The following is a 26679-nucleotide window of genomic DNA, read 5'->3' on the forward strand; positions in this document are numbered from 1 at the left end:
GAAGACAAGCAAATTTTCAGTTCATGAAAGTACAATCTTGAATTTGCCAACATCCAGCAGTGAGTAATGGAACTACAGGGAACTCCACAATACAGAAAAAAACTTATGACTTTACTCAGACAACTAATGTGTTGTGTCGCTTGGTAATGCTAATAGTATCATTACAATACATTTTTGAAAGTGTTCCCAGACTTTGTGTACACCCTGTACATTTCCTATTTAGCTATTTTTGAAAATCATCATTGCACAAATATCGGATTTTTTACTGACTTGTAAAATCTGTGGGTACATCAACACATTGGCGGAAAGCACCTTAACCATAAACAAAATTGAGGCCTCTGCCTTCAATAACAAAATACAATATATTCTCATTCACCCATTTTCTAAAACCAATACTAAGACAAATACTACAACTAGGTTTGTCTGAGGACTAAAATCTCCACATCCTACTTAAAAGCTGAGGCTGTAAAGGGGCACTCAGTGCACATAAGGACAAACACAGGACAGCACAGATGCATATACCAGCTGTGGGCCCAGCCACCAGTGTCTCATTAGCCTGAAAAATGCCGTTACCAGGGTATACTACTTCACTTTCCCATGTTAGGATTACATTTTAACTGCAGATTCTTTAATTTTACAAAAATTCACAGCATATTTCAATGTACTGTTACATATATTTTACCTAAACTATTCTTAATTATGTCTCTCTTTGTTCAGGTTTGACAGTGATTCCCTTCCGGTACACCACTACCAAGCACATTATTTCCAAACTCAGCAATGCTGTCAGCTTGTAATCAAGGGGACACGAGTTCAATGCCCAGTAGACGCGCATTGCACAGGGGTTTGGATCCCATTTTAAACAACAGGCCCAGTCCTGGTTGGCCTATATTTGCATAAAGTGGACTTAAAACAAAAACTCGACTCAACAAAAAATTGCCAACACTTCTCTGCTTACATTTTCAACAAGCAAAATTGTAAATATTCTCAAACATTATTCCTCATATTGGTTTTACATTTTGTTCTCTATTAATATGTTGAATGAATATAGTTTTGGGCTTCATGTGATAAGCAAGAATGTAAATCTTACACCGCCATGTCTCTTGTCTACAGACTTGTTCACGGCAGTTCGGTACATACCAGAATTAACTCCTACTTCCTTCTTGGTACGGAGATGTTGCCATGTTTAAACTGTAACAAATGAAAAACAGCAAGCTCTTACGCTTTCGCTACGCACTTCGTTCTCATGGTCACTCCATCAGACGCCAAGAGATATATATATATTTTTTTTTTTCAGTGCTGAAGGGATGTGAGGTGTATGCAAAATTACATGCAATAATTAGGTGTATTTTTTAGGATTTCAAATGTAAATCCTCTCATTTCATGCATTAAATGGGCTGGAATGCAAAGGTAGCAATAATGTCTTGTCAATTTAAACAAACATGAATGGACATTGGAACCAGGCCCGTATCCAGCTTTGGGTCGGAAAATGACAATTGAAACAAACAAAACAGTCGGTTACTGACAAAGCCCACCGCATGGCCTACAGATTCACACTCATTGCTTAAGTTTCAATTCTCAGTAGTATTCGAATATTCTATTCTGCAAATTAACAATGTTTTCGCTTTCTTTTTATTTCGTCACATCTGTACTACTGAATGATCATGATAATTCTATGTTTAGAAAGTAATATATGCTTTTGGTAAATGCACAATTTCAGATTATTTAAATGATACATATTAGCAATGTTATTTAAAATGAAAAAAAAAAAACATTGCTTAATGTGAGTTAACCAAAGAATCAGGCCATTTTTGGATCACAGCTGCTATTCGAAGGAAACTCGGTAAAAAATTAAAAGAAAAAAGGTAGTTATTAACCATGTTGTCTTGTAATCAAGTAGAGTGTTTGATTCCCCGTGGAGTCATGTGGACAATGGTTTGGATTCCATTTTATAGTCTAGTCTCGATTAGCTTATCAGAGAATAAAGTGAACTTTAAACAAACTTGTTCAATTAAATCCAGAACAAGGAACAAATGGGTTTTTTTTCGCCGGTCCTTCATCTAATTAATGAAAAGTAGCAATTAAAATTTTACATATTTTAAAAATTTGTACAGGAACCTTTAAAGTTATTTTTAAAATGTAACAACATATTTTTATGTTGTTACGTTTATGCCGTAAAGTTGAGAGTAACATTTTAGGAAAATCATGTTTGTCTTTGATGATTTTATGAAGTCGGTAGCTCATTTTCCCTATATATAACATGCACTGTCCTCCTAATAGCAGCCTGGGTAAAACTATCATATTTTTCAAGACGAACCGCCCCTTATCATTCTTTTTACTTGGTGTAGAAAGTTTCCCTCTTTGTTTACATTAAAGTCTTTCTTAATTTTAATAATAGTCGACCTCTGACATAGCTATTACCATTGCTTCAGATGTCATTCTAGTGGCAGTTTTCATTGTGTTGATGCCGCCAATAATTTCTTTGCCTGGAAATAGGTATACATGTTCAACACTGTTTGGCCGAGGAGGAAACATTTGCCTTTTTTATGCTTGTTCTTGTAGCATTCTGGAGAAAAACATGCCATTGTTCTCCTTGCTCACTTCATGCACTCCGCACTCAAACACAACAATAAATAATAATTAACAAAATAGAAACAACAATACAACACGAATAAATCAAGAAACTAACAAAAACACAGAAGAACACTGCAATAACAAACACAAGCTGGCAGATTTCAGAGCATGCTTTTCACCCTCGGAACGTTAACATCCACAGAACGGAAAATGCATTGCAAGTGGTTGCAACACCGCACCCTGTGTTGAGACCTCTACCATCCAACAGACGACAGAGAATCAGAGCTTTAGCTCAGCAAGAACGTAAGCGGGCCGGCAGAGAGAAAATCTGAGATATCTGATATCGTTGCTCTCTGCCCCCACCTCACCCCCACGCTTGACTAGAAACTGATGTGAAGTGCTTCCAGTATGTACCGAACTGGGCTGAACAGGACCTTAGTAGAGTTTCCTACTCTCTGCTGGAACTCAAGAGCTACATTGCCACATTAATGATTTCTGAACTTAGAAATATTTGAGGGTGGTCAGATAACTTTTGAGGAAATGTACATGCAGTCTGTAAAAGAAATGATTTGTCAGAACGACGACAACAAAACAGTTACTATGAAAAGTACTTACCATTTTCAATTGGTTGGGCTTTCACTACCATTACTACTTCAATATCACTGTCATCATCAGAGCTGGATGCTCCCTCTTCTGCCTGCGCACGAGCCTCAGACATTCCCTGTTAATTCAGTGATAATTTTAATCCTTAGCTATCTAAAGTTTGAATCTAGTACTGTCTTACTTCCATTTTTTTAAAAATAAACAACCAAAAGTTGGTTCAATCTATGTACTGTGGTAGGAGCTCTAAGTCATAGAAGACATACATCAGGCACCTTCCATAAACAAATGTAAATACAAATATACATATATTTACACTTTGTAAACTAAAATAATTTAAAGCACACAACAAAATGTACCATTGCAGTCTCTGGCATATAATGGCATTGCTCTGCTAAATGAGCTACTGAGCCACTGATGGTGGAAAGTGTTCCAGTCAGTGAGGCTGCAATGAAGTATGTGAAAAATCAGACAAAACCAGGACAAGCTCAGTAGCTCAGTTAATAGAGAAATGCGTGGCTTGCCCAAGACCTGGTTCAGGTCCTTATCAAGCTTGCAGTTTTCACTTAAAATTCCTAAGTGGTACATCCCCTCCATGTGCCAAAACCTAAGGTTCAATTAAGTTTGTTAATTACATTATTTTGTTGATTTGTGATGCCATGGATGTTGAGTACAGCATTGGGGTCATTGCATTTGACCCCAATCAGAAAGTAACAAGAGGAAGAGAATAAGAGACTAGAAGAAGCCAGGAAAATCATGAATTTTAACATGATAGACATCAATAAGGAAACAGACGACAAGTACCAATACACGAAACGGTGTATACATTTGCCGACATGTTTGCATGGGGGCCAAAACAAATTGGAAAATGCGAATTCTATGAACATCACTAGAGCCCGGAAGTTCAGGCATTTATTTTCGTTAAAATAGGCAGGCAAAAAGGCATTTATAATGTGGAAAATAGGCACAAAAAATGAAAAAATGGCAAAATAAACCAAAAAAGGCACATTTGGAAAGCGCTTACTTTTATCTATAATTGCTGGCAAAATGTTAAAATCTAAATTGGGAAGAGCATTTCAATTTTCTCCATCTTCATTGCACATAACTACAAGGTGTTGTTTTAAGTTCTCAACATTCATTGATAGTCGTCTGTCAGAGAGAATGTTTTTCATAATAGAAAATTATTTTTCAACTTCGACAGAAGTTATTGGAGCATACATAAAACAAGCTAATGTAGCTGGACTCGTTTCGGTAACAGCATTTTCACCTTTAAGAATATCACAAATTGTTTTCAATTGTTTCAAGTCCTCATTTGCACTCACTACCCATTTGCACTTTTTCGCAATAGCTGACCCCTTTTCTCCTGGCACTTCCATCATATGCTGCATAGATTCCTCGTAGATTTTCATGGATGCTATAATTGTAATTGTCTCTGGCAATGCACCATAATGTGCAAAAATAAACTTGAATAGCACAGGAGTTTTTTCACTTCACGAATTGAAGCCGCTTCATTTTCTGGAAGAGCATCTATCACCTCACTGATTTTTTCAAGGTTGTTAGCATAATATATAGCTGCTGATAAAACTAAGCTCAGATGCAACTTCCTTAAATTTTCGGGTTCGAGAGGGAGATTTCAGAAATATCTTCTTTATGTTCGAAATCAACCTGTCCACTTCAGCAGTCAATCATGCACAAGGATATGTTAACCGAAAGGCAATATCCTATCTGAGCATGAAATACATTTTTCTCACACTTTTCTCCTTCAGCAATGTTGAAACATGCATGAATTCAATATTACTTAAATAAGGTGAAAATTATTCACATAATAAACGGAAGAAAAATAAATGCCAACAACCTTTTTTTGGAGAAAAATTTTTATATACACATTTTTTTTAAAAAAATGGCCAAATTTCACTGAAAAAGGCAAAAATAGGCATTATAATTAAAAATAGGCAGTGGTGTCCCAAATAGGCAAAATGAAAAGGCTTCTAAAACATTCGAAACAACATGAGAAACGTATATCCGGAAAAATTTTATCAATATATGCAGTAGATAAAAAGAGGCATTTTGCCAAACTTCCGGGCTCTAAACATCACATTTATATAAAGGACAAAAATCCAATATTTAAGAGACAATACCGCCTGCCAATAGCAGCACAACCTCAGATTTGCCAACAAGTTCAAGACCTATTAGACGAGGGAGTAATATCAAAAATAGAATACTCTCAGTGGAATAGTCCTATCCTCCTAGCCAGAAAAATATTAGGCAAATTACATTTTTTAATCGATCTTCGAGCGGTGAACCTTCAAACCAAAAACGATTATTTCCCAATGAAAACGATAGATACAATTCTCACAAGAGCAGCAGGCCACAAGTACTATTGTACAATGGACATCCAATCAGCAGTCTTCAGTGTGAAACTAGATGCAGAAAGCAGGGACAAAACAGCCTTCATGAACCCAAATATGGGGACATAAGACTCAATTTTGTTCCAATGGGCACGAAGACTTTGCTGTTCGCACTTGCAGGGTGACACACTTGACATTGGGGAATATACCCCCCCCCCCAACAACTAAGCTGTTATGTTGATGACCTCATTCTGTTTGGAAATAAACTAGAACAAGTTCTCGACATGCTGGATCTAGTCCTAGGGAGAATAAAAGACAGTGGGTTACTAATTTCCCCATCCAAGTCTAAATTTCTTTACTCCGAAGTGATATGTTTGGGTCACAAATTGACACCATACGGTTACTTAACCTCACCAAAGGTTCTGGAAGCCATCCACAACTATCAGAGACCAAAATCGAAGAAAGAAATAAAATCATTTATGGGAGTAGCCTTGTACTGCAGAAAATTCTTAAAACACTTTGCAGAAATAGCATATCCTCTCACAAAACTATTAAGAAAAACTGAAGACTTTGTTTGGGAAACTGAACAGGAAGAGGAGATGTATCTATAAAACTAACCACATTTATTATTTCTTTATAAAATATTTCTATATTTGTATATAGCTTCAATTGTTTATTTGTGTATATCAAATGCCTTAAGAAACCTGCACTCGCATTGGTTAATTCATTCTGAGCGTGGTGTCTTCTTACCGCCATATCTTTGCAATCTGCAGTTTCAGTGTTCGTGGACAAGCCACTTGGGCAACAGCCGGAAACCATCACCGACAATTATGGATACCATAAGCCTAACTTGGCTATGTTTCATAAGTGGTGTTATTGTAACACCAGCTGCAAACCTCATGTAAACAGTTTCCTTAAGCAAGAGTGCAGGGAAGTGTAATTAAGTGTTATGTGTATATACATTATAATACATAGTTATAGTTATCAGTGTGTGTGCCTGTATTTTCTTGCAACTCCCAAAAAGATCACGGTGAACTTAGCCCTATAGTTATATAATCCATTACAGAGAGATGTAAGTGGTAACCTACAAATATGCTTACATTTAAATCCTACCAGTCCAGATCATCATTAATTTTTGGTCCTCTACAGACCCGATTCATCGTTCAGGCATTCAACAACATAAAACAAATGCTAATCACAAACCCCGTCCTTAGAAAATATGACACCAAAGATGAAGTTCACATCTTCACCAATGCCTCTAAATTTGCTGTAGGTGGAATTCTGACACAAACAATGGCAGAAAAACCTAATGAGTACCAACCCGCATGCTACACATCACAAATTTTTATGTTCATACAGACTCAGGTGCACTGATGCAGTTGAGAACCAGTCTCTTACGGGGAAGCTCTACCAATGGCAGAATACAATTTCAACATAATTCACATCAAGCAACAATACAACGGCAGATACGATTAGCAGATTTTCCAATGTACAGGGTGACCAACAACTGGACACACCAGAAGAAGCTTTTGTAGGAGCCACACAGAGTATGGAATTCAACCTACAAAAAGAAAAAACAAGGACCCATTCTTCAAACAAATAATTTTAAATCTCAACGAGGACCCACAAGCGTATCCAAATTTCCTCAGAACATCGTATAATTTTGAGATCATAAATGGAATTCTGTATAGGAAAATAAAGGCAGCGAATGCAACAAAGAAACTTCTTTGCATCCCATCAAGCATGCAAATGGATTGGTTTCAGAAATTACACACTTCCAATACAGGATTAGGGCACTTGGTCTTTACAAAGACCTACAGATAAGTCCTTAACAAGTATTATTTACTGGACATGAAATGCTTTCTTCAAAAGGCATGACAATCATGTGAGGAATGTTTAGCAACTAAGAAACCAAGGACCGCAAAGCCAGTGAGAACTGTTCACACATGTGCACTCAAAACCAATGGATACGCTAATTTTTTACATATCTGGACCTCACACCATGACACAGACTCGCAACAGTAGTGGACAAGTGGACCTGCTACATCATCACAGACGCCATTCAAGACCAGACAGCGGAGGCAATTACATCGTTTTTGCAGAAAGTTTTTCACCACAATGCACTATGGTCTCCGAAAATGTATAATGCTTGACCGACATCTACGCCACAAGTCAGAATTGCTCAATCAATTGGCTAAGAAATTAAAAATCAAACTTACGTTTGTAAATGCATATGCACACAACCAAATTGGACAAGTTGAATGATCCCACATAACCATACAATCCATTCTACAACCCTTCATAAATTCCAAACAAAACAATTGGGACAAGTATTTGCATAGAGCCATATTAGCGATTAACATAACAGCGATGAGAGTCTCTTCTTTCAAACTTCTTCACGGATATACCCCCAGGGTGGCTACTAACAAGCAGAAATAAAATTCCCTGACTTTTCCAGGACCAAATTTACATTTTTTCCTGACAATATATACCAAATCCATGTTCAAATGGAAATAAGAAAGTTATACAGATCCAGATATGTGTTGTATTAAGTACCCATATTAGCTTCCAAGAAATTTACTTCATTTCCCTATGCAACTGCAAATTATGAATTTTGAAAATTATTACAATTAACAAACTAGGAAGGGATTACGGGATTTTTTGATATGCAGCCAATTTTCAATAAAATATTTGATTATTTTTAAAATTACGACTAAATGAGATTAGAGTGAAGTGTGATTGATGAAAAAAGAAATTTTGTAATTTATAAATCTCCTTAGCTTTTCTCGTTATTATATGTTAATATTTCCACTGAAGTTTGGAACCCTCTGCTTGCAAGACCCATGAGTGCAGACATATTTTTTGATGCATAAACCTACTTCTCTTTTATCTATGAAGCAAACAACTTAACTAAGTGAAACAATTGATTCGTACAAAACAAAGTGTCATATTTCCTTCATTATCAATGGGATGTCTCCTTCAGTACAAACATGCACAGTATATCCAAGTGAAATACTGTGAAACTGACTACATGCAGTTATACCATTATTGCTGGCGAAAAGGGCATATAGGGATGTATTAAAATTTAATGCAAGCAATTTATAGAAGGAGAATCTATTTCATTGTACAGGTGCCAGATTTACCTAATCAAATATTAAAACAGGAACATGCTATTGATAAGAGCTTCGAGGGGCATCCAGAAAAAGTTCCAATGGCGTCTGTACGTGTCGCTAGTGGTTGGAGAGCGAGACTCATCTGTAGGCAGGAAAAAGTGGCTGTAATCTGGTGGAGTCGCAGCGCAACAGTTTTAGGTTAAAGATGACAACTCTTATACAGTCTCCCACCAAATGCAAGGTACGTGTGGTAATCAGAATCCGGCATATAGCCACCAGCAATTATGTGAGATGTACAGGCCAGACATCATAAGCGATAGTATGGTCAGACAATTAATTCATGCAAGGCCAATCCATTGTGCACGACACCATACAGCTGAGAAGATTTGGGCTCTTTTGCATCAAATCATGAGAAATCTTGGACTACAGTCCCGGCATTGCATGTACAGACTTTCATCTTTTTGTTCAGCTGAAGAGGTTTCTGGCAGGACAAGGTTTTGACAGTTACACTGTAGTACAATTAGTTCCAGTCTTTGCTGTGAGACACATATGCCATGGCATACAAAAGTTAGTGCCATGCTACAACAACTGCCAGAACAAAGGTAGTGATTATGCCAAAAATTAGGTTTGGAGTCACTCTAAGTAATGCAATAAATTACTACTGATATTCTTCTTTATTTATGCCTAATCGGTAGGGACATTGATTTCTCATTATCTTTGGTGTTATTCTTTTTTATTTTTCTTACTATTCGATGTTATTTTTCCAAAAATTCACATTTTCATTTTAGTGCATTTGATGGAAAATATACCTAAAATTTTATTTTTATTTTATATTCGTAAACTATTTGAATTTGAATTTAAAATTGTGGGAGTGTCAGCACTTAGGCTATTTTGCTCCCGTCACATTATATGGGGGCCAGCCCCTTACCATTACAAATAACAACTCTAACGTTGCATAATTAAAAATCTTAAAATCTTCTGACTTCTGTTAAAAGCTGAGGCTGTAAACGGGCACTCAGCACACACAAGGACAAAAAACAGGACAATACACACAAAATTATACTGGCCATAGTGCCAGTCGCCAGAGCCTCCTCGTTAGTCTTTAGTCCAGGGTGCACTATGTGGAAGTGAGCTTGACTTTTGGGCGCCTATGTGGAAGGTACCCCTTACACCCCATTTGTTAACTATTGTTTTCAGTGTAGGTCACATGGCGTATGCATGTTCATGAGAGTTTGATACCTTGGAAGTTATTTTTCATACCATATTTTTAATTTTAAGGTAAGGGGATTTTTCCCCATATGTACTAAAGGGTGCAAAATGGCGATGCACCCAAAAGTTTTAAATCAATCTCACGTGACAGATACCGATACATTATCGCACCAAAAACTGGCATTATTTTCTTTGACTTCTTTATTGATAAGTTTCTCAAAATTCGCATTTTTATTTTAGAACATTTTTCTGCCAAATATACCACCATTGTGCTTTTTAAACTATTATCTTAAATTGTAGGTCACATCGTCTATGAATTTTCGTGATAGTTTAATATGTTGGAACCTATTTTGAGGAAGTAATTTTCCATTATTTCCTAGCTCGATAAATGCTGATGTTATGACTCTCGTGCAGCAGTAGGTGAGCACTCTATCTCCGCTAAAAATGCACCACTTCTCGTGACAAATACTGATGATGCAGCTCCGTGTTACCGTAGATACACACCCGATCTCCTGTCAGAACCACGCCACTTTGCTCTATGATGCAAATTGTTTGAAAAAATCATGGGAAATATGTGATTTAATCTGGCTGTCAAAATTATTCCATGTATAACCTGCATTATACTTTCCTCTTGGATAAAATGTTGGAAAACTTGCACGTAGATTTCGCAATATTTTTCGTTGTTAAAGCACATTATATTAAATTTGTGAGAAGTGCCAACAATACACATTTTATGCCATATTTGCATTATTTTGCAATTTTGAATGGGTGAGAAATGTGTTTGGACATCACTGCACATTCATAAACACTACTTTGCAGCAATTAACATTTTTCACTCTTATCGCGTTTGAGAAAAATCTAGGTTCCTACTAATTGGAACTTATTTCTCAATGCCCCTCATGTAATAAATCAGTAGATTAAAAGTGAAAATTTAGCAGGGCCGGCAGAGAAATAATTCGAGTAATTATATTAAATATTTATTGGTTGGTTTATTTGGTGTTTTAAGTCCACTTTATGCACAGTAAAGCTAATCGGGACTGGACCTACAGTTTAAAGTGGGATCCTAACCACTATGTGCCTCCACCGGGTATGAAAACTGGGACCCCTTGACTACAAGGCAACGACGCTATAAAATATTTATTATTTGTATTTTATTTCATATCATTCAACATTAACTTCACTCAGTGACAAACCATCTCTCAGGAGTTTAAACAGACAGGACAGAGGGGTCATGAATTGCAATTTGAGTGTTGAGGTTGGGAGTATGCACTTGTTAAATTTGTATAACATTACCAATACAGGTTACTGTTTAACTTTTTCTTGATATTATTCAACATATATGTCCTGATTTGCTGGTTTCTTCTTGATATTGATATCTTGTGCAAAATCAGTATTACACCTGGATAATGAAAGAAAATATTTGTATGCATTGCTACATTAAATAAGGTTAAATGAGCCAGAAGAGTAATAAAATTCCAGCAGCATATTTGCAGTGGTGCAGCAGACTAATGAAGCTCAGTTTATGCATGCACATTTTGTTGGATGTTCCATCCGACAAACATCGTTAACGACAAAGAATGTCATACTGGGACATCCAAGAAAAATCTGATTTACAAATGAGCAATGCATGCCATTTTTGTTGGATATCGCAGTGACAAATATCGAACTGCTAAGTTCGACAAAAATCGCATGCACAAACAAACCCAAAAAGTTTGTTCAATGAAATGTGGTACCACACCAGACAAATTCGGATATACAAGGTTCTGTTGATGCATGCGATTTTTGTCAGATGTTGCACTCTGAAGACATCCAACAAAAATCAATTCCACAAGTGATTTTTGCTGAATGTTGTAGTGAGACATTTTGTCAAAGTTCAACATTAAATGGAATGCGATATCAAACAAAAATCTTATGCATCAAAAAAGGTAAAGTGCTCCCCTGTGCTTAGCACTACGCCATGAAGGTATATAGGGGGTGTGGGGGTAACGCCCCACACTTTCTTGATCCGGTCGTGAGTGGGGGTGATGTAATCAGCATCACGCCCCTGACTGCCTTTACCCCCCAGGGTTTCCCCCAGGTACCCATGTTATTCGACGCTGGGTGGGTGCCGGAGCCGCTTCCAACGTGAGAAAAGTTCCCGGATTTGAACCGGCCGGGGATCGAACCCGGGACCTTGAGCATGGTAGTCAGACGCGTTACCGACTGAGCCACCGCGGCCACTTATGCATCAATGGAGCCTAAAATATTCATGCTGGATGAAGACATTCTACAAATTACAGGGTTGCATAGTGTCCTTATTTGTTTCCATGTTCCTTCAGAATGTCTGACAAAATGCCATGCTATGACAACTATCGGATGGTGCCCCCCCCCCTCCCCCCATCCAATCCACTCCATCTGTTGACTGTTCTGTCCCTTTACTACTCTCATGCAGACAAGAACAAATGATAAATCAATGCATTTTTCATGTAATATTTAGAGACTTATCAATTCTTTCTGCCCTTCTGGAAATTTTTCTCTCCACCTCTCCTCCTGCCATCACTGGTTTCTGGCACCATGGTTGTGTTGTGCATAAAAGGGGCCTAAAAGTTGAGGCCAAGATTTAGCAACAAGATGTCCTGTTCCCATGCAGCGATTCATAACACATCTTTCAAAGCAAACGCCTGGCACATTCATTCCATTGCATAAAAAAAAATAATTAAAAACTTCAATCAAGACAAAATTCCCCGAATTTTTTTGGCCTCTCAAATTCACTGACATTTGCCAGTTTTCCAGGTTTTCCAGGTCTGTCGCCACCCTGCACCCCATCCCTAGAAGTTGATAATGAGATGCACACGAAAGATCTGGAAACATCCAATCAGGGTTGTCAAAAAAAAGTAACGTGCAAAAGTTGTAGTTAAAATAAGCAACCAACAAACAAAACCACAATCAATAGAGGAAAATACTTTCACAACAAATGAAACTGCCTCTCCAAAACTCCAAACAGAGCAAAGAACACATCATAATACATGAAATCTAGAAAACATGACAGTGGATGTGATCATAGTTCCAAAAGATGAACTTCTGTCAAATCAAGGCACTCTCGCAAAATCGGTTGCAGAAACAGCACACCTGGGTTACAGCCAAACTTGCCAAATAGTGGCACCATTACTGCATGGAGAGGTCATTCATCTCTCTTCATCCGATCTACCATTCAATGGCATCATACATCTATCAATACCAGAAGAACAAGATCTAGATAAACTACAGGAAAGATATAACAATGCATTACAATTGGTCTCCGAACTCAAAGTACACATAGTCTATAGCGTTACCATCATTAGACACACAAGTATTTCACTATGCAAGTGACTACACTGCAAATGTTCAAATTAAATCTGTTAGAAAATATCTACAACAAAATCCTAACCCAGACATGACAATCAATTTTGTTACAAACAATAAAAAAGACACTGAACTTTATAATGACCTTCTAACAATCTATTTTCCCAAACTAATGAACTAACAGCCAAAACAGGAGTGAAAAGAAACATTTTACTTGAGCAAATTCTCCTTTGAAATATTTGGAAAATAAACCTGAAAACAAAATTAAACGCAATCACACACTTCAAATTATCTTCACCAACTCCAAAACAAAAAAAAAGTCACTTCGTTAGAACTGCAGCCACAAGCTTTCAGAGAGAGAGAAAAAGAAAAACTTTTGGCACTAATATTACGTAACCATACATATTATATTACAGTTAACACACTGTCAGGGGAAAATAAAAATCACTTGACAGAGCAAAATTCACCACTCACTTAGCCACTATCAGTAAGTCAACTATCAAAAAAACAAAAAAAAAATAATAATAATGCACACAAAACAAATCTGCATTTTCAGATGTTGACACACTACTGTATCATGCAAGGCCCACTCTGAAAGGAGGTAAATGACTTGCACAGAAACATATTGCAGAGTATTTTATGTAACCTTGAAGTAAAAATATGGAAAACTACATTAGCACTTAATTGCTTCTTTCCCTTTGCTTCAACAGGGTGGCTACAAACAAGCAGAAATGAAATTCCCTGACTTTTCCAGGTTTTCCAGGACAAAATTTACATTTTTCCCTGACAATTACAAACTAAACTAAATCGATGTTTTTGCAAATGGAAATAATAAACTCATACAGGTCCACGTATGGTTTTGCTAAGTACCAATATTATCTTCTATTAAATTGTCTTAATTTATCTATTCTCTATGATTTGAATTCAACTGCAAAATAGTGAATTTGGAAAATTATTACAATTTACAAGCTAAGGAAGGATTATGGGATTTTGTCATACGCAGTAAGTTTAAAATAAAATACTTGATTATTTTTAAAGTTACGACTAAATGAGATAAGAGTGATTGATTAAGAAATACATTTTGTAATTTATCAGTCTCCTTATACATTCTCGGTATTATATGTTGATATTTCCACTGAGGCTTGGAACCCTCTGCTTGCAAGAACCATGAGTGCGGACTCATTTTTCAATGCATAAAGCTACTTCTCTCTTCTCTGTAAAGAAAACAACTTAACTCTTGAATATAAGTGAAACAATTGAATTGTACAAAAGAGTCATATTTCCTTACATTATCAATGGGATTTCTGCTTCAGTACAGTATATCCAAGTGAAGTACTGTGAAACTGACAACATGCAGTTATACCATTAATCCTGACGAAAAGGGTATGTAAGTATTAGAAATTTAACGCAAGGAATTTATAGAATTGCATTGTATAGGAACCTGATTTAGCAAACCAACACATTAAAACAGGAACACTCTAATAATAAAAGCTTCTGAAAGTTCATATACGAGGGGCAGCCTGAAAAAGCTCCAATGGTGCCTATACGCAGCACTAGTGGTCGGAGAGCGACACACACACATGCAGGCAGGAAGAAGTGGCATGTAGCTGTAATCTGGTACAGTTCCAATGAAGCCGGTTTAGGACAGTTCAAGGTTAAAGATTGCAGCTCTCATAAAGTCTCCTCCCGACTGTGAGGTAGCCTACATTGCACGCTCAGAATTTGGCACAGAGCCACCAGCAATCGTGTGAGTTGTGCAGACTGGACGTCGTGAGTGATAGCAGTGACGTGCACTGAGGAGTAGCTAGTCTAGCAGAGATAGATCAATCAATCTCAAATCTCTAATTATTTTCAAATCACAATATTTATTGTATTGTTGAAGCCACAGTTCATATACAACACTTTTTTTCCACGGGCTTCTCGTCCCTCGGTACGTTCAGGGGGCAAAGCTGGCCTAGCTCGCTCTTCTCCGCCTCAGAGTTCCAGGTAGAAACGGGTTTCCAAAGGGAAAGGGAAGACTTCTTCCTCTACCTCCCTTGCCCCCTCGCCCCCGCTCCAGTGGTTGAAAGCCCATGCTTTCAGTCTATCTCAGATAGGACAGATAGGGGATTGGATTCATTTCGCTTCCTTTGTAAATCCTCTAATGAACTAAGGGGAAATTTTTCTGCAGTACTTATGTTCTCTGTATTTACACTACTTTTACACGTTGTACAATATGTATGTATAATATGGGATGTACTTTTATTTATGCAATTGGAACGTCTTATGTGCAAACAAACATTTTATGCTTTTTACAGTGGTGTAAGTCACTTTAAAAAAAAAGAGACTTAGACACAGAAACCAGATCGAGATAAGTCAATCTGTTAACAGAAAACGTGAAGTAAGTCAGAGATTTATTCAACTATCAACAGACGACAGTTTAAGGTCTAGTGATAAAGGAAACAGCTGTTTCAGCAAAGTGCTGTGAGTCAGACTCTTTTCTTAAAAACAAAAAGTGACTTACACCACTGTACCTTTAACCCGTTCATATAATGATTAAATAACAAATATTTGCTCACGCTCTCTCTTGCTCTCGTTTTAGTAGTGTTTTATTTAAATATACTAACAATCATAAATACGGATGTACTTATTTGGGCAAGAGAACGCGCGTTCTAATTCTTGTTGATGGTTTGGTTTATTTTACTTCGCTTTTCTGCCACATTTGGTTATCGCGAAAATGAGGATGAGTGATGATATGATGAAACTGATGAAGGGACCTCACAAAGAACAATTCAGGCCGGAATTCGTGACGAGCGTGCATTCTTACTATGTGTTGTACTCTGACTGCAGTGAGTAATGAAAAAATAGAAATGAAAAATGTATCCCAGAACTCATAGAGCCAAATGAATATCATTCAAGAAAGTAGAGAAAGGTGTGTTTTGTTACCTGTTTATCCCCCATCCGTTTTTCTAGCTGTATACTCGTAGATTTAATCGCAATAAGTAGCTAAGAGCTTATGAAAGCCGTGAGGGACAATCATAAACAGAGAATTCTAGGCTCCTGATTTCACAGTGCCCTTCAAATGCACTGGTGGAAATTATTTGTATTTTCTTCTCTCTTCCATCGCTTTACCTAATTTCTGCCATGACGATGAACGTTGATTAAATTAAACGGGTGAAGAGTGGTTGGAAAGAAACACTCATGCAAAGGCCAGGGCTCGAGCCCGGATCCTTCAGTAACTAGATCGTGAGATGGAGAAATTAGGAAAATCAAGCAATGCAATTTTTTTGAAAAAACGTTAATCATATATAAAGATGGTTATTCAAAAATTCAATTGAAAATTACTACTCAGGAAAAATGCAGTTTGCTTTCCCGATACCCGCGTATCCGAATGTTTAGCGCCTCCTCTCAACTTTGTTGTCGGTCGACCTCCGTGAGGGAGTGCAAGTGGTCCCGGTACCCGGTGGAGGCATATGGTGGTTCGGACCCCACATTAAACTATAGGTCTAGTCCCGATTAGCCTTTCTGTGTATAAAGTGGACTTAAAACACCAAATCAACCAACCGCGAGGGAGTGGATACCACAGTGCGCTACGACACCAGGAGTTCCGGGTTCGAACCCCTACCTTGACATGGGTGTTCTTTGTGTTTGTCCCTTCATTAATTTTGTCGTATTATCTTCGCGATTAACCAAATGTGTAAAAAGAGCGAATCAAATCAAATCATTCATTGATTGTTTGTTTGATTTGGTTTATTTTATTTCGCTTTCCGCCATTTTTGGCTAATCGCGAAGACGATACGATAAAATTGATGAAGGGACACACAAAGAGCACCCCTTGCCAAGCCTAGATTCGTACCCAGCATCTCTGGCTCAGTAGTCAAATCAAATCGTTTTTGATATTCCAAGGTGCGTGGGAGTTACGTGTACAATTTTTTATAGTCATTCCTAACTTTGCAATTTTTCCTGTCCTTGACGTTTTTCTTTTAGAAATAGTGGGCCCTAAAAGGGAGGGGGATTTATGACCCACACCAACCCGTTGGTCACGCCACTCATTGCTACCCCAAATGTCGACGTCACCGCACGTCACTGAGTGATAGTATGGTCAGACGATGGTGCAGACAATTCACGGAAGGCCAATCGAATGTGCACAACCCCATACAGCTGAGTACACACAGGCCCTTTGCATCACTTCAGGTGAGGGATCTTAGACCACTCCCTGTACAGCCCTGGCCTTGAATGTACCGACTTTCATCTCTTTGTTTAACTGAAGAGGTTTCTGGCAGGGCAAGGATTTGACAGCTACACTGCAGTAGAGATAGATCCAGTCTTTGCTGTCAGACACATATACCATGGGCATACAAAATTTAGTACCATGCTACGACACATGGCAGAACAACGGTGTTGATTATGCCGAAAATTAGGTTAGGACTCACTGTTACTAATGCAATAAATTACAACTGATATTCTTGTTTTATTTATTCCTAATCGGTAGGGACCTTGATATTTTGATTTTTTTTTTTCAAATTGGTGTATTTTTTTTATTTTTTACTATACGGTGTTATTTTTCCCAAAATTCACATTTTCATTTTAGCGCATTTTGTGGCAAATATCTGAAATTATACCTTCATGTGTTCTTAAACTACTGTTTCAAATTGTAAGTCACATGGCTTACGCCTTATCTTGAAATATATTTTGGGAAAGTTATTTTCCATACTCCTTTATTAATTTTAAGGTAAGGATTTTAGATAATGGAATTTTGGTGTGGAGTTAGGGCCCCACACTTTCTTGATCACGGCTAAAGGTGGGGGTGATGTGATCAGCACCACACTCCTGGCTACCTTTATCCCTCAAAGTTTCCTCAAGGTACCAGCTTCATATGATGCTGGGTGGGCGCCGGAGCAGTTTGAATAGGTGGAAAACATCCCGGTTCTCCCCCGCAGGGGATCGACCCCGGGTCTTTCGCATAGTAGTCAGATGCCCTAACGACTGAGCTCCATTATTACTCGCTCGACAAATGCCAATAGTTGGCACTTAGCTTGGTAATTCAAAACATATCTCGTGCGACAAATACGAAGATTTGGCTCCCGTGTGACGGTAGATACGCACTCGATCTCCTGTTAGAACCCTGCCACTTTGCTCTGTGATGCAAATGCTTTTGATAGAAGTTTAAAAAATCGTGGGAAATAAATGATTTAATGTGGCTGTCGGAATTATTCCATGTACGTATAACTCTATAGTTTACTCTTGAGTAAAATGTTGGAAAACTTGCAGGTTCTACGTACACAAACATGGCCTAGAAAAGACAAGGATGTTGGATTTCATGGAATATTTCGTTGTTTTAGGACATTTCTTTAAAAAAAATCGCTAAAAATGCCAACAATTCGCATTTTTTGCCAAATTCGCATTATTTCGATATTTCGAACAGTCGAAAAATGTGTCCAGACATTACTGCACATCCCTAAACATAATGGAAATTACTTTCTGGCCACCCCTAGTATAAATCAGTATGTGGAAAGTGAAAATTTATCAGGGCTGGCAGAGAAAAGTCAATTCTTGAAGGAAGTGATTTGCTGTTATGATTGAATGATTCGAGTAAATATGATATTAAAATATTTACGTATTTATTATTAGTATTTTATTTCATAATATTGGACATTAACTTCACTCAGTGATAGAGTAATGACCATCTCCCACAAGATTAAACAGACAGGACAGAGAGTGGCGTTAATTTCATTGCAATACTAGTGTTGCAGTAAATTTGAGGTTGGGAGCATGCACTTGCCAATTTTTATAACGTTCACCAATGCAGATTTATGTTTCACTTTTTCGTGATAGTATTCAATATATATCCCATTTGGTTGGATTCTTCTTGATATCTAAGAATATTGCAATGTCATTGTAAACGTATGTTAACTTGTGCGAAACCAGCAATACGTCAGGATGATAAAAGAAAGCCTTCGTAAGCACTGCTACATTCATTAAGATGAAGTGAGCCAGAAGAGTAATAAAATTCCGGCAACATATTTGCAGTCTAAAGCTCTTCTTGTTTATGCATGCGATTTTTGTTGGATTTTGCAGTCCATGCAATTTGTTTCGCATGTTGTAGTGAGATACTTTGTCGGGTGGCGATATTCGATAAAAATCGTATGTATCAATGGAACATATTTGTTTCCATGTTCCTTCAGTTTGCCCAACAAAATGCCTTACTATGACGTCCGACAACTATCGGACGGCGCCACCCGCTCTTATCCCCTCCATCTGTTGACAAGTCCCCTTACTACTCCCATACGGACAAGAAAAAATGATAATTCAATGCATTTTCCACGTAATATTTAGAGGCTTAACCTTTACTCCTCCGATGATACCATATGGTTGGTATCATCAGAGTCAGGTCGTACTGGCCCGATGATACCATATGGTATCATGGTGCTGATTAAGAAATGAATGTGCTTTTTGGACCTTCATACTCTTATGTTTGGGTGGAAACTCTGACACAGGTCTGGAGCAAGCCTGGGAAATTCATATTGATGGCCAACCTCCCCCCTCTCCGCAACATATCCATGCCACATTTCCGAACAGAGTTTCACATTTTGGCTCAATATTCATGAAACATGTTTCAATCTCTTTGGAAACGTCCATTCTTTGAAGAGAATACTAAGGTTTGCGCCGTCTCCCCAAAATAGCGGGAGAAGAGGGGGTAAACTCCAGATTTTTATGTTGTTTTTTTTTCATTGAAATTCGGTGGTTGCGCCCCCAAACCCCCCTTCCTCGGTTAGGTGTTCTGAGTTGTACACGGTTGCATGCTATGATGTTTTAGCTGCAAAACAAAACTTGTCCGAAGTAGATTGCTCCCATAGTACCCGAGTTATAACAATTTTCCTCCAAACATGCAAATTTCCTATTTTTCGTAAAAAAAAATATTAAAAAATCACATTTTGGCATATTATTCAACTTGTATGGCACCAAAGAACATGAAACATGTTTCATTCTCTTGAGAAATGTCAATTCTTAGAGAAGAATACTAAAGTTCGCACTTTCTTCCCAAATTGCTGGAGAAGAGGGGGTAAACTCCAGATTTTAGTTTTTTTTATTGAAATTAGGTACTCGCCCCCCCCCAAACCCCCTTTCCTCAGTTTGGCGTTCTGAATTGCACACGGTTGCATGCTCTGATGTTTTAGCTACAAACAAAAACTTGATCCGAAGTAGATTGCTCCCATAGTGCCCAAGTTATAACAATTTTCCTCCAAAAATGCAAATTACTTATTTTTCGTAAAAAAACAGTTTCACATTTTGGCTTATTATTCAACTTGTATGGCACCCAAGAACATAAAACATGTTTCATTCTCTTGAGAAATGTCCATTATTTGAAAAGAATGTAGCAAACTCCAGATTTTTGTTTTTTCCATTGAAATTATGAGGTCGCACGCCCCCCCCCCCCCAAACCCCCCTTCCTCGGTTCGGCGTTCCGAATTGTACACGGTTGCATGCTATGATGTTTTATCTTCAAAACAAAACAAATCCGAAGTAGATAGCTGCCTTAGTGCCCGAGTTATAACAATTTTCCTCCAAAAATGCAAATTACCTATTTTTCATAAAAAAAAATCATATTTTGGCTTATTATTCAACTTGTATGGCACCCACGAACATAAAACATGTTTCATTCTCTTGAGAAATGTCCATTCTTTGAAAAGAATACTAAAGTTCGCGCATTCTCCCCAAAATAGTGGGAGAAGAGGGAGCAAACTCCAGATTTTTGTTTTTTCCATTGAAATTCGGGGGACGTGCCCCCAAGCCCCCCTTCCTCGGTCCGGTGTTCTAAATTGTACACCGTTGCATGCGCTGATGTTTTAGCTGCAAAACAAAAGTTATCCGAAGTAGATTGCTCCCATAGTGCCCGAGTTATAACAATTTTCGTCAAAAGAGTGTTCGAAGTTAAGGAAGACGAAATTCCCTGACATTTCCCTGACTTTTTTTGACACCTCAAATTCCCTGACTTTTCCCGGTTTTCCAGGTTTTCCAGGTCTGTCGCCACCCTGTTCAATAGTTTAAACCACCAAAGAGATATTGTCCAAATTATTCAACTAGTCTCTTGTAATTTTTGAAAAATAAAGCTTTCATTTTAAGGGTGGAAATTATTTTATAATTTTAAGGGTGGAAATTATTTTATGTCATTTTTTGAAATTGTTAGATTTTTTAATAATTTTAAGGTTTTTGACATTCTTTAGGTCATTAACTTCAGTGTCCTAATTATTAGATTTAAATGTGTTAGAATTTCCATAATTTTTTCATTACACAGGTCCATACAACTATATTTTGTTAACAAAAAGTGGTGAAAGTGCTGCTCTGGGACATAACAAACTGGGTGGATGTTGCTCACATGAATACTGGCACGTTTATAAATATCCTTTTCTCCGTGCAACTATGTACCGGAATGACCATTTTCAAATTGTATATGTGTATAGTTCTTGACAATGTTTTTTTCCTTTAAATGGTATTAGGAGTAATATATTTTATAGTGTTAGTAATTTTTCATTGTAAGGTAATACACTGTTAGAATGTCCGCACGTTCTTTTCTTTTGTATCTATACAGGAAGTTCAGAAATTCCCCTTAGAAACTCCTAGGGCTAGTAGAGGGGACTGAGTAGACAATATTTGGAATAGGAACCTATGTCCGGAAATGTACCGTTTCCGTGCTACAACCATGATAATGTGTCGGATGTGCAGGTGTTGTTATGCAACCGGGTAGGCAGTACATGACATCTGAAGATCACCTGATGGCATGATGTCTACTCTGCTGCGGTATCCTGCCTGGAGGCCAATTCACGTGCCTATGCAGTACAGCCTCTTCCAATTCAGGTGTGCGGCATCTCTTTGGAGCACCACAGTCCTTCCTGTCGGCGGTGAAGGTACCTCATTCTCGGGGCCATTGCGTAATGCTGGCAAAAAGAGTATGCGACGGAGTTGCACGTTGTGGATAATGCTCTTGATACAGCCGACGAGCTGCTTTTCCATTCCCTTCCGCTGGGCCATACACAAGGATCATGTCCGTGTATTCTGAAAACGTGTACTCAACCATGTTCATCGGAGATGCACAGGCACGTGAATGGGGCTCCAGGCAGGATACCACTGCAGGGTAGACATCACGTGCCATCAGGTGATCTTCTGACGTCATGTACTGCCTACCCGGTTGCATAGTAACACAGGACATCCCACACATTGTCATGGTTGTAGCACGGAAACGGTACGTTGCGGGACATGGGTTCCTATTCCAAATATTGTCTACTCAGTCCCCTCTACTAGCCCTAGGAGTTTGTAAGGGGAATTTCAGAGCACCCTGTATGTGTGTGTTTGATTTGATTTCTGCTATTTAGTGTTGCTTTACTGCCTAATTATGACAATGAGGATCAGAGATGAAAGGATGCTCAGAAAGAACACACTACGTAGCACACTGCGATACCTACTATGCCACTCACATTGGCTATGTGGGTGTGTGTGCATAATTTTCTTGGATAAAAAAAGGTGAAACTGCTCCAGGACATGAGAACTTCGATGAACGCTGGTCACTTTGAGGATCTATTTCTAGTTTATTTGAGGTTTATGCATGTTGAAATAAATTTTATGTTGTGTTATGTTAAGCACTGAAATCTGTTAATTAAATAACAAAAGTTGAAATTTTTGAGAGGTGCAGTCACTTACTGGCTACCTAACAATTGAAGGGCTCAGGTGTAAAACATGGTAAGTGATATTTTGGTCATTTCTGAGTTCATTAATAAAAAAGGTTATTAGAAGCTATACTGTAGATACATTGTTTTCATGTTGTGTTTACCAATTTCAGAAGGTTTCACTGAGTACAATGAAAATTGTATGACACGGCAATTTCACTCGAAAATTCAAGGATGACACATTTACTTACTTTGTAACTAAAAAATGATCACAATGTCACTTACCATGTTTTATACCAGATCCCTTCAATTAATAAAGTAATAACTAGAACAGGAAAAAAAAGCATATTCACCCACATTAACACCTACATCCCATGTTGAGAATCATGAAACAATTATGATGTTAAGTTTATGAATACCCCAAATGCTCTTTCCTAGTTCTTTCATCCCACAGTCTCATGCACTAAATAAATGCTTTTTTAGTTATACAGTTCATGTGAACACCAACCACAGAGTGTTGTGTCTTTATCATGTTGTGGTCCATCCAACACTGAAAAGGGAAAGGGAACTCATGCTGCACACACCCATGAATAACACAGAACCATAGAAGATTGGTATGAAATCACACATAAGCAAGGAATATTGTTTAATTCTATTTTTTGAGCGCATCTCATGTAATAGGGTCAATGTTACAGGTGGATCATTAATTTCTCACTCACCAGTATGGAGAAACCCTCAGATTGCAACTGCTTAACAGAAAAACTAAAGGTACAACTACATGAATTAAAACAAGTTAGGATGAAACACTTACTGATGTACAACAAACCGTCAGGTGAACCAATAATGTGGTTTGTTCAAGATTTTCAATGTAGCCTAGTTATTATTCAATGGACCACTGTGGTAACCACACCGTAGACACTGAACCTAAAAAGCAATGGAAGAATTACGTAATATAAACATACAACATATAAACATGTAAACATACATATAAATTGATTATGAAATCACTGCTTAGAATTGTTGAGACCCCATAGTTACCACTATGCCATCAGTGAGGTCCAGGGATGGACGATATCAGAAGTTTCATATCGTGATATTTCGTCACAGACAACACGATACAATATATTTTTCCGTATCGTGCTATCGGCGATATATAGTCTCTACAATATATATTGCCAAATATCATGACAATATTTTTCTGCCACGATATATATTGCCAAAATATTGTGGTGATATATCGCCAACACAATATACAGGGGTTAGACAAAATAATATGAACACCCACCTAATATGGTGTGGGACCGCTTTTGGCTTTGAGAACAGCCTCCTGGGAATGGATGCATACAAATCCTGGATGGTAGTCAGTGGGATGCTATACCAACAAGAAACTGATCCAATTCCTTGAGATTGGCTGGCGGAGGGAAACAGGCCCCTACTCTGGTTTCCAATACTGACCACAATGACTCAATAATATATGCAAATCTGGTGATTGTGCAGGCCAGGGAAGATGTGTAAGTGCTTCATCGTGCTTATCAAACCAATCTTGGACAGTGCCAGCGGTATGAATGGGGGCATTATCATCCTGGAAGATGGCATCCCCTGCTCGGAACAATGCCTGCACATTGGATGGACATGGTTACCTAAAATGGCTTCATACACCTTGGCAGCTACCGTTCCTTTCAGTGTGATAATAGTACCCAGGGAATGCCATGAAATGACTGCCCACACAATTACACTACCGCCACCATACTTCACTGTTGGCACCAGACAGTCTGGATTGTATGCTTTGGCCAGTGTTCGCCATACGTAAATACGTCCACTGGTGGGGAATAGTGTTAAGGGTTCATTCATCGGACCATGTTACATGTTTCCATTGGTCAGTAGTCCAGGCTTTGTGCTACTGACGACTCCGTGTATTGAGTTGGTGTTTTAAGTCCACTTTATGCACAGTAAGGCTAATGGGGACTGGACCTACAGTTTAAAGTGGGATCCGAACCACTTGTGCCGCCACCGGGTATCGAACCTGGGACCCCTTGATTACAAGGCAATGACGTACTGACGACTCCGTTTGACATTGTCCTGCATTACAAGAGGTTTGGCAATAGCATCTCTGCCATGGATATTCTGTTTATGCAGTTCTCGGTGCACTACTTTCATTGACACTGCATTCTCGACATGCATATTCAGCTCAGCAGTCAGTTTGGTTGAAGTGGTCTTCCTCTGAGAGCCAACAATCCTCCTTAATGCCCTCCTTAATTGATTGATTGAGTTGGTGTTTTAAGTCCACTTTATGCACAGTAAGGCTAATTGGGACTGGACCTACAGTTTAAAGTGGGATCCGAACCACTATGTGCCTCCACTGGGTATCGAACCCGGGACCCCTTAATTACAAGGTGATGTTGCTACCACTGCACCATCGGGGAGGCACTTAATGCCCTCCTATCTGTCTCTGTCAGTTTCGTCCTTCTGCCAATATTCTGTTTCGCAGACATAGTTTTCTCCTGCACTTTGTATGCTGTCATGACGGTAGATACAGTAGGTCACGATACCCCTACTAACTTTGCGACCATTGTTACGGATGCACCAACTAATTGGGCACCAACAATTTGCCCTTGTTGGAAGTCTGTAAGGTCAGACATAATGGTAGTGCAACACAGCACAAAGCATCTAAATGGGGCCTTGTATACCCGTATTTGCTCTGTCGATGGCAACAGTATCTGAATCCTGAATTGGAAAAATCATTGCCCACAATATGCAGGAAGTAATGTGTAGGAACATTCAATGCATACATAAAAAAGTTTGTCGAAATTTCTTTTAAGTGCACTTTATGCTGATAGGCTAATCAGGACTGGACTTCCGATTTAAAGTGGGATCCAAACCAATGTTAAATGTGACCCACTAGGAATTGAACTTGAGACCCCATAGTTACAAGGTGGCACTCTTAACACTATGCCATCGGTGAGGTCCCATCTGTTTAACTCTTTGCGGCGCAGTGGTTACCAATGGTAACCACCTCAAGATTGTCCTTTTCGGCTCGGTGGTTAGTGTCACTGACCACCACTTGAAATGCAAATTTTCGTTTTGTGTGGTATTTTAACTCGAATGTTTCGCTTTGAGGTGTATCGCCTTTTGTCTGAAATGAGATTTTGGGGATTGTTGTTTCTTATGTTTACTCCAGTCTCCTTTCTGGTGCCGCTTTTGTTGAATGTTGTTGTAAACAGTGATTGTTAATGACTAATTGTTGTAATGGTAGTTCTTTTTCGTTTTCTGCCGAATCCACTGGCTTTTATATTTCCCCATTACTGTGGCTACGTCTGTGCCAAGAAGTGGAGGTTTTTGTGCGGTCGTTCACAAATGAACTCTTCATATGTAGGTGGTTAGTGTTGCTGACCACCGCGCAGATTTGGTTGCTTTCGGAACTCTGTGTAAAGTTTACATATTTCCTAGAATCATGGAGAGGCTGACTGATCAGGATATTCGAGACTTTTTTAATGCTGAGGACATACCCTCAGGCTCCGATTTGGACTTCAGTAGTGATGATTCAGATGCAGATCCCACTTTTCACCCAGAAATAAGTGCAGAAGGAATGTGCATTGCAGAAACGTCCTCTGAAGATGAATTTCTTGGGTGCAATATTCCTACTAACGAAGGACCTTCGACATCAACACAAAGTGCCACAGGTTAAGTTAGTGCATCAATGAGCGTCAGACAACAGGATGGTTCCAATGAGGTCACAGTGAGTACTCCAATTGTGCCATTGGTTCATGTAACAAGGTCACCAATCTGGGATCAGACATCTCATCAAACAACTCCAGTGCCACATTTCTCAAGTAGGGTGGGACCGACTGATGCTGTGAAGAAACTGCAAGATAAGAG

At 38.4% G+C, this 26679-nt stretch overlaps 1 protein-coding gene across 4 annotated transcripts in view; it reads right to left on the reverse strand.

Annotated features, from left to right (window-relative positions):
• The window catches only part of LOC145984561 (putative protein FAM10A4), a 173153-nt gene that overhangs the window by 132804 nt on the left and 13670 nt on the right, over positions 1-26679 (reverse strand). For all 4 annotated transcript variants that reach the window (XR_014441355.1, XM_083118214.1, XM_083118212.1 and 1 more), the window contains exons 2-3: positions 23615-23727; positions 3187-3292 (exon numbers count right to left, since the gene is read on the reverse strand). Coding sequence is in view for 3 of the 4 variants with exons in the window: in XM_083118214.1 (XP_082974340.1) it covers positions 3187-3289 (103 nt within the window). In the remaining variant the exon portion in view is untranslated. The remainder of the gene's footprint in view (positions 1-3186; positions 3293-23614; positions 23728-26679) is intronic.

The sequence above is a fragment of the Lepisma saccharinum genome, chromosome 2 (genome assembly GCF_977018435.1).
Source record: "Lepisma saccharinum chromosome 2, izLepSacc3.1, whole genome shotgun sequence".
NCBI classification, from domain to species: Eukaryota; Metazoa; Arthropoda; class Insecta; order Zygentoma; family Lepismatidae; genus Lepisma; species Lepisma saccharinum.